Genomic DNA, 9,177 nt, shown 5'->3' on the forward strand with positions numbered 1-9,177 from the left:
ATAAGGGGAAGGAAATGCAAAAATAATCTTATGGTGTGTTTGTGTGAACTTGTCTTTGGCTTGCCTATAAATATGAAATACAGTAAATGACTTATATTTCATAGCTTTTTATTAGTTATGATTAAAAATTAACTACAATGTACAATGATTGCATTTTATGTTTATTTCTACTTTAGTAAAGATTTTATGTGTCAGGAGACAAGTTGAATAGCTTAAGCCTTTTAGAATACTGATTGGCATTATTCTTACTTTCTAAAATTGACTCATAAAGTCCAAATTACTGCTGATAACACTAATGTAAAGTCAGAATCTTCATGGGCTAGAAAAGAGGATGCCATACTAGATTGAGCAATGATTTTAATTCAACACATACTAAGTTTCTGCTATGGGCAAAATGCTCAGAATAGTAGAGGCTTTCCTAGCCATTAATTAGCTGGGCAGCAATGAAGGAATCTCTGCAGCTCACTCAACTTTAGCTTCCTCATCTCCTGTGAGCTTAGATACGCAGAGAAAGCAAATGAGCAGTAGTCTTGAGACTTCTTGCTGTTTTTATTTTCCCATATGTTAGGGCTTTTTTTACTTGTTTTTTGTGTATTTCATACAGTGTATTTTGATTAATGTGATCAGAATGTTACAGCTTTTAGCCAAATGTTTCCTGACTGTCCTAGAATTTACATATCCACTTTATATTGTATGATACCATTTTATGAGTGGCATTTGTCTCTCCATGGAAAAGAAGTATACAATAAGTAACATTTATAATTGTACCTTTTCTTACCAACTTAAATGTCTGTACTCATGAAACAGGAGTTCTGAGAGTTATATCAGTGGTTTAAGAGTAAGGAGATCCATATATTGATAAGTTTACATTTTGTCCCAGATTATTTAGAGAAATTGGAGTTATGTTTTTAAAAAATTTTTCTGATGCAATTGACAATCTAAATTTGTATATTATTAAATAAATCTGTTTCTTTTATTACTAATAAGCTTGACTCTTACACATGCATATACACATATACATATTTTTGCCCATTTGTCTGGTACAGATAGTCTTAAGGCTTGTTTTAAAGATTCAATCTTTTGCCTCATTTTCTAAAATCTATTTTTCTGCTTGCTTAGACTTTAACGTATATTTCAGAGGTATTTTAATTTGTTTAACCTATAAAAACTGAACAGGATACATATAAAAATTATATATTCAATCTTGAAATAGGTTCATTGATTTCTAAAATTGGTAAGTTTATTATACTAGTCCTTTTAAAAAACAAGTGAGTTTAAGCTGTATTTTCTTCAAGAAGAGCTTATCCAAGCATGGTAGAATATACCTGTAATCTAGCACTCAGGAAGCTGAGGTAGGGGGATTACATCAAGTTTCAGGATACTATGTGGTAAGTTCCTGGCCAGCTTGGAGTACATAGTGAAACCTTGTCTTCGGAAAAAAAAAAAAAGGAAAATTGGCTCTTCAAATCAGATCACTATATTGAAGCATATAATGTTCATCTGCACATAGAAATTCATTGAGGCATATGAAGTTAATCTGAGTACAGGGATTCATTGAACTGCTTGTTTTATAGGCTAAGAAGGCCATTACATTTCATTTTTCTGTAGGAAAGTCATTGTTAACCACCTTATAATTTAGTGAGCTTATTCTATACCCATCAATTATTACTCCCTTAACTTTTTTTTCTGTTTTCTATAGAAAGAGGAAAATCTGTGAGCTGTATGCCAAAGTTCTGGGATCTCAAGAAGCTTTATATGTAAGAACCCCCGGTATCTAGGAAGCTTTGCTTTGTTTGCTCAGAGTGGCAAATTAAAGCAACTTACAGCTTCTTGATAGTTTTATTAGAAAGGAGTGTCTTTTATTTAGAGGATTAACTTTAGCAATCCAAAAGGCATTAAAAGCTGGTGTTAGGTACATGCAACTTGTGACACTGCATTACTTTTGGCTGTTGAAATGTTCACTGGTTAGGCATTATAACATGGATAGGTAAATTTGGTTTACAGAACAGAGGTCCTACCTTCCTGTCAATGTTAAGTGCCTGCTGTAAAATAAAACCCCAGCTATGTCATTGTGTGTTGCTGAAGGCACCATGGTACATATTTGACATATCAGGCTTAATCACTGCCCAGGATAAAGACAATTTCTTTACCCACATGGAGATACAATGACTAGATCATGTAACACTCCCAGGGCTTTTGCCCTACTCCTAAAAACAATGAGAAAGAAATTATTTCTGAAAGGCCCAGTAGCTGAGGACTTTATCCATGGATTATCTCTGAACTGGTCAAATAATAAACATTCAGAATATATTAGGGAAGCCATGGAAAGTTTTTCATGTCTATTAGGAGACACTTTCATCTTGTCTGCTTTTAAGTAGAATTCTTACTGTGCACTTTTCAAGTCTGTAAAAGGGATTCTGATTTTTAAAAGCCTTTCTTAGACTTGGTGCTTGTCCTCTTCTTTCTCCCTCCCTCCCAGTCTGTTGTTGCCAGCAGTGCCTATGCCAATGGAAAAGTAAAGTCTATTGTCTTAAACTGTCCAGATATCGGAGAAGACCTTTCCATAAATGAATTGTTTAGTAGGGTTCCCTGAAGACTTAGCTCTAAATGTTTCAGAATCTGCGTGAATGAAAGTGTCCTACCAAGTATTGGGATATGTCATGTATCCCTTACTCAAGAGGTTGAGAAAATCAGTGTCTTTATTTTACCAGTCTTTCCTCCTTTCTTTCTTGCAATGCTGGTCTTGTGCATACTAAGCAAGTGTTCTGCCACTCAGCTTCATCCCCAGACTGATTCCTTTCTCTTCCTTTCCATCTCCCTCCACCTCCTTCTTCCCCTCCCCTTTTCCTTTCCTTTCTTCTTTATTTTCATTGAACTGGGGCTGAAAGCCCAGGTCTTGCACATGCATGCCACTGAACTTCATTCTTATATTCTTTACCCCCTCCCATCTTCTTTCTCACTGCAGAACAAATCCTGGGCCTTGTATATGCTAGGCTGGCCATCTGCCACTGAGCTCCAACCCCAGCCCTAACTTGGATTTTAAATGTAAACTTTTTGCTAAAGTAAAATAGAGAAGAGCCTTCATTGTTGATGGGTAACATTTCTGCTTTTTTTCCTTTTGGAATTTTCTCTCCATTGAACTATAGCCAGTCCATTATGAAGAGAAGAACTGGTGTGAGGAGCAGTACTCCGGGGGCTGCTACACAGCCTACTTCCCTCCTGGGATCATGACCCAATATGGAAGGTACTACAGTCACAGTCACTATACCAATTCACACAAGTCTGACACCACATTTAAGACAAGCTATGTTCAATGAGAATTTTAGAAATAGAAAGTATTCCTATCTGTAAGTCTCAAATAGTCTGTTTGTTAACTTTGTGAATGTCCCTAGAGAAATAGATGTCAACACACAGAACAATAGAAGAGCACTAGGGAGGTTTGCAAATGTCAGCAGTACTTATGAGATGAAGACAACTATAGTATCCTCCAAGGAGCCTTTTTGAGCTTGACATTTAGTCTCATAAGCCAGCCCTGTGAGACTCCTTGATACCTTATACACAGAAGGACCTTGAATACATTTATCCAACACATCTGTCTTATGAACAGAGGAACATCAGATACTCCATTTTTGAAGGAGGAGTCCTCAGTGTACATAGCCGAGTAGGAGAAAATGAGATATACATGGAGTTGGGAGTCTACCTTTACTTAGAAATTCCTTGTTCCATAGAAATCATCTGTATTCCGTAGAAAACATTATCTATATGCATTATAAGCATAGCATCCAGGGTCATTTGCTCAGTTCCAAGAGACACCATATATCAGGAGGCCCAAAATGATAGCCTCCTATCAGGTATTTACAATTCATTCACAGTTCTCCCTTTCTGGATGTTGTTACCACTGTGGGATGGGACAGAGGCATCTTTAGCATAAATGTATATCCTGGTCACATAGGTGACATTATAACTTTCATCTGACTTCTAGAGGGCTAAGTCTAGAAAATTATAAGATTACATTTGCCTATGAAAAAATGAGTATCACTTATTTGCCCTTTTTGTTTTCAAGAGCTTTGTGTTTATCTTTTCTTAACTGAATCAACTAGCCATTGTTTTGATAACAGAACTGGTGAACTGAATTAGTTCTGGGGTCACAGTAAAGGTATAGATGATAGAGCTAGAATCAAGGAAAGATGAAACACAGAATTCTTGAATTGGAAAATGGAGTACTAGTAGGTTGAGTGTAAGCTTTAGGTATGCATCTTAGACAGGAGTTTGTAGAACTGGCTCAGGTATGGCAGAGAAAACACCAAGAAGGTTGGAGTAGACAGTTGTCCACTAAATCCAACCCTTCCTTAGTTCTGTTTGGTAAGACCTCTTTGTAAGAAGAGACGCATTTTATTGCTCATAGAAATGTTCAGAGAAACTGTGCAAAGGTTATTATTTCAGGAGAAATGCTCATATAATCCTTGGGATCTTTCCTCTGCCAAAAATGACAGTTAGTGTTCCTTACCACTTACAGTCTTTTTTGATATACTAGAAGTGGCTTCATGGCTTGGCTCTGTGCTATATGTAATCTAGAGAAGAATTATACCCCCTGAAAGACAGTGGAGACAGCAGAATCGACTGCAAATAGGAAATACAGCTGTGTTTGTGACTGAGAAATTGAATGTATGTTACGACAGGTGGACTAGCTGCCTGAAAATAGGCCATCATCACCTTTAGTGATGGATGAACTAAAAGTCTACTTCTCCTGGACTTGAAGTTTAGATCCTTCTGTGCAGGCCAGGAACCAGGGAATGGGCTTTAACTTTGGGTTGAGCCTCGTGGATGTTTGCTCCACAGTTGGTTTCCCTTCCTTTGGAGTAGTGAGGGCAGTGAGTGATTGGTCCATTTCCCCTCAGCACCTTCCCGTGTAACTCTGTCTGACCTCTTTATTCCCCTGAAGGGTGATTCGCCAGCCTGTGGGCAAGATTTACTTTGCAGGCACAGAGACAGCAACACAATGGAGTGGTTACATGGAAGGAGCAGTCGAGGCTGGAGAACGGGCAGCTAGAGAGGTAAGAGACGAAGCTGAGGTAGTCATTCTTCAGTTGAAGCCCTTTTTTGTCAATGCTAGGAATTGAGCCTAGGGTGTTACACATTAGAGGTAATGCTGCCAATGTCTGTGGCAACATTTTTGTTAACTAGTCTTTCTGGTTCTTTGATTATCTTTACATGGATATATAACATGAAACCTGATATTAGAGGTTTTTATTGACACAGTTGTACATATTTGTGCTGTACACTGCGATTTAAAAAATACTTTATTAGCATTGCTTTCTTTAAGAACATGGCTACATTGACTTTGTATAGGTAGAAAATTTGGAAAGGGACCCAGAAAACTCACATTATAGGAACAATGACAAATTTCACATTATTATTAAGGCTTGGCAGTACAGTTTTGTCAGTAAACAATATTCAAAAATTATAGTAGACAGAATTTGAAATTTATATTCTAAGATCTAATTACATATTTTTAGTTTAAGAATTATATCAGTTTAGTTACTATAGTACTTGCTATTTCTTTTTTTCTTTTTTAAAATTTTTTATTTAATAACCATATAATTAGAAGAAGCGTTTTATTACAACAGCATTGACATATTCAATAACAATTTCCAGAGCTAAGATGCATCTCTTTCAAAATTGGCTGTAAATTTTTAGGTTTGCAGTTGAATTAATATAGTTATACAATATTGTACTCAGTATAAACCCTATAAGACATAAAATTAAATGAGGTTTTAACCTTTAAAGAAGATCTCCATTTCATTATTAAAATACACAGTTTCATACAGAAAAATTCTTTTTTTAAAGCTTCCCAGCTGTGGTTTTTATCTCTAGTTCAGTTAAGGCAAGGGGAATGCATATGGGGCTATAGAAGAACAATAGAAAAATAATGGAAAACCTATTGGTGCCTGGTAATGGGACAGGTCCAACATCAAGGCCTGGATACCCAGGACCACGTGTGGAATGAGGACTACAGCTGGGCCTCTGGGGAGGTGGGAGGGCCGTTCCAGAGAATCAGTGACCAGAATCTGCAAATAACAGAGGCCTCTCTGTCCTCAGCATAACAGACAAAGCCTCTGCCATGTATAACCTAGGACCTTGGGGGAGGGGGCAATGGGGAAGGAAAGTAGTCACTCAGAGAAGACTGAAATTGTTGCCCAGCTTCAGGAAGTCCTCCATGCTCTACTTCAGTCTGTCATCAGCCCACCACCAGCACCAAAGGGGTGTGGAATTGTTACTCATGGTAGTAGGTTCAAAGCTTCAGGCTCATGTGAGGAGACAAGAGCTCCAGCTCACAAGAGGGGACTACGGCTCCAGGTTCATGTGAAAGGACCACAGTTCCAGTTCACAGATATTTTGATACATGCATATAATGTACAATGATCAAAGTAATTAGCATCTCCTTCCCATCAAGCATTTATTATTTCTTTGTAACACTGAAAATCGTTTCTTCCAGCTCTTTTGAACTATATAGTATAATGTGGTTATTTGTAGTGACCTTATGTTGCTATAGACTATCAGAATTTATTCTTCCTATTGAACTGTGTGTTGGTACCCATTTATCCATTGTCATTATCCTCACGCCTTATCACCTTGCTAAGCCTCTGGTGGCCTCTATTCTTCTCTTTGTTTCTATAGAATCTCCTTTTTCAGCTTCTGCATGTAATGAATAACCTGCTATTTGTCTTTATAGGCCTTATGAATTTCATCGAAAATAGCATTATCCTGTAAGCTTATCCATACTGTCATATTGGCAACATTTTATTCTTATTTCAGTCTGAATAATGTTCCATTGTACATGCATACCAAATTTTCTTTATCCATTCATCCAGCTGTTTCTTGACACTGATACAATCATCATATGCACTTCTTTGCCACCCACCCTTGGATTCATCAATGGTTAATTGGGCTTTGATTCTGTTACAACTATATAATCTCACTTATGCCATGGTCACTTTTCTTTCAGGTATTGAATGCTCTAGGAAAAGTTGCCAAGAAGGACATATGGGTTCAAGAACCTGACTCTCAGGTAAGTTTGACTGTTCCATCTCAAAAGACTAATCACAGTACATAAAACTTGCATCCCCCTTCTTTCAGCCTCTGCTTCCATTATAGATGCAACTGTCTAGGGCATATACATGCACAATATTATAGATAGGTTTTGTTTCTTCTAACTAGTTCAAAAGTTTCTGCTAATGATCTGTGTTCATTCATATAGGATATTCCATCGTTTGAAATTGCCCACACCTTCTTGGAGAGAAATCTGCCTTCTGTGCCTGGTCTACTGAAGATGATTGGTTTTGCCACCTCTGTGGCTACTTTCTCCATTGTATTGTACAAGTTCAAATTGCTCCCACGATTTTGAAGTTTTCACCCTCTAGTCTCCTGCCTAATTGTCCTTAGCACCATCACCATCAAAAGATTACTGGCTATGTCATTGGGAGCCATTTAAGTGCACTTGATTTAACCTTCCTCAGTTTAGTCTCAGTTTTGTCAAAGTGTCAGCAATCAAAGAATCACGTAGTTAACTTCAGTAAGGTCAACTTTCATATTGTTTGTTAGATTAACTCATGTTGGTAGACTAAAATCTTGTGAGAACAGAATTTCATAAAGTTGAAGTGCTTGTGAAAAACAATTTTTGTGTTCTGATTTTCTTGCCTTTAATGCAAAAATGCTTGATGGTTTTATAAATAACTTGACTCGCTGCGACTCTTGTGTACCTTTCCAGTTGGGCAGAGTAAAATAGCTGAAATGCCCCCCAGAAGCCCTCACTGACTAGGTCAATGTCAGATGAACACAATAGGCATCTACTCTTCAAAAATGTGGCTAGATATCATTAGATCCTTGTCAATGAGAACATTATATGCTGATTTCTGGAAAGCACCATTTTTTTGTTTTTTTTTTTTTGCTTTTGTTTTTATATTATTTTTTTATTTAAAAACCACATGATTAGAAGAAGTGTTTCATTACAGCTTTAACATATTCAGTAACACATTCTAGAGCAAGGATACATCTCTTTCAAAGGTGGCTATAAACTTTTAGGTTCACAGTTGAATTAATACAGTTATATAATATTGAACAACATATAAACCCTGTAAGACATAAAATTGAATGAGTTTTTACCCTTTAAAGAAGATCTCCATTTTAAAATATGCTGTTTCCTACATTTTTAATGCAACCAACACTTAGATGTTTGCACATGTGTCTTTAATCTCTATGCATCTGATTATTACTAGTCACAGTTGGTTACACTCAGATCCTTAGTACCTGAGTATGGATATAAAGTCATCAGGTAGATTTCACTGGTAATGTTTATCACCTCTACTATTTAACATGAAGTACATTTTTATGCTTCCTCCCCAAATATGTCCGTTTTTAAATTTGATTTTTTTTGTGTGTGTATATCATACAGAACATCCCACACAATCTTATTCATCTATATACCCACTTCCCAAATGGCCTCCCATAGCCTCCCCTCCCACACACTGGAACCCATATACTCTGTCATCCCTGTTACTGTCCACTGTATTGTCGGCACCCCCAGCCATTCCCCAGTGTTTGTCCGTCTACTGAATCTAGTCAGCCTATCTAGAAATCCTTGTTTTAGGAAGATCAGCTGCTTTTCATCTAGCAGCAATCAGTCGTCAATATTCCTTTAGATAAGATTGGGGTCTGCTGTTCATTTTCCCAGTTCTCTGCTGGGTTACTGTCTGGCAGTCTTGGGCCACCCTGGCCAATAACTCAAAGGAAGGTATTTCCTGTCTGGCATTGTTTCTTGTTATGTAGCCTTTAGCTATACATATGGATTCTTAAAAAATTATATTGACTCCATTAATCTTTGGTTATACTTTCCTTTTGGGTGTTTAAGACCCTGCAATTGGCCCAGATAAACCAATTTATTTTATTTTTATTTTTTTGTTATATTGTTCTCATTTATCTGATAGATAACACTTACATTGTATTTATCCTTTTTTTTAATTATTTAATAACCACATGATTAGAAGCATTTCATTACAGCATTGACATATTCAATAACAATTTCCAGAGATAGGATGCATCTCTTTCAAAATTGGCTGTAAATTTTTAGGTTTACAGTTGAATTAATACAGTTATAAAATATTGTAGTCAGTGTAAATC

General features: G+C 36.7%; 1 protein-coding gene across 1 annotated transcript in view; it reads left to right on the top strand.

Annotated features, from left to right (window-relative positions):
- The window catches only part of Maoa (monoamine oxidase A), a 68,647-nt gene extending 60,972 nt beyond the window's left edge, over positions 1-7,675 (top strand). Inside the window, exons 11-15 of the mRNA XM_008843181.3 lie at positions 1,700-1,757; positions 3,147-3,244; positions 4,943-5,054; positions 7,007-7,069; positions 7,259-7,675. Of these exons, the coding sequence (XP_008841403.2) occupies positions 1,700-1,757; positions 3,147-3,244; positions 4,943-5,054; positions 7,007-7,069; positions 7,259-7,405 (478 nt within the window). The 3' untranslated portion in view covers positions 7,406-7,675. The remainder of the gene's footprint in view (positions 1-1,699; positions 1,758-3,146; positions 3,245-4,942; positions 5,055-7,006; positions 7,070-7,258) is intronic.
- Positions 7,676-9,177: the final 1,502 nt, after the last annotated feature.

The sequence above is a fragment of the Nannospalax galili genome, unplaced genomic scaffold (assembly GCF_000622305.1).
Source record: "Nannospalax galili isolate Female #2095 unplaced genomic scaffold, S.galili_v1.0 scaffold270, whole genome shotgun sequence".
NCBI classification, from domain to species: domain Eukaryota; kingdom Metazoa; phylum Chordata; class Mammalia; order Rodentia; family Spalacidae; genus Nannospalax; species Nannospalax galili.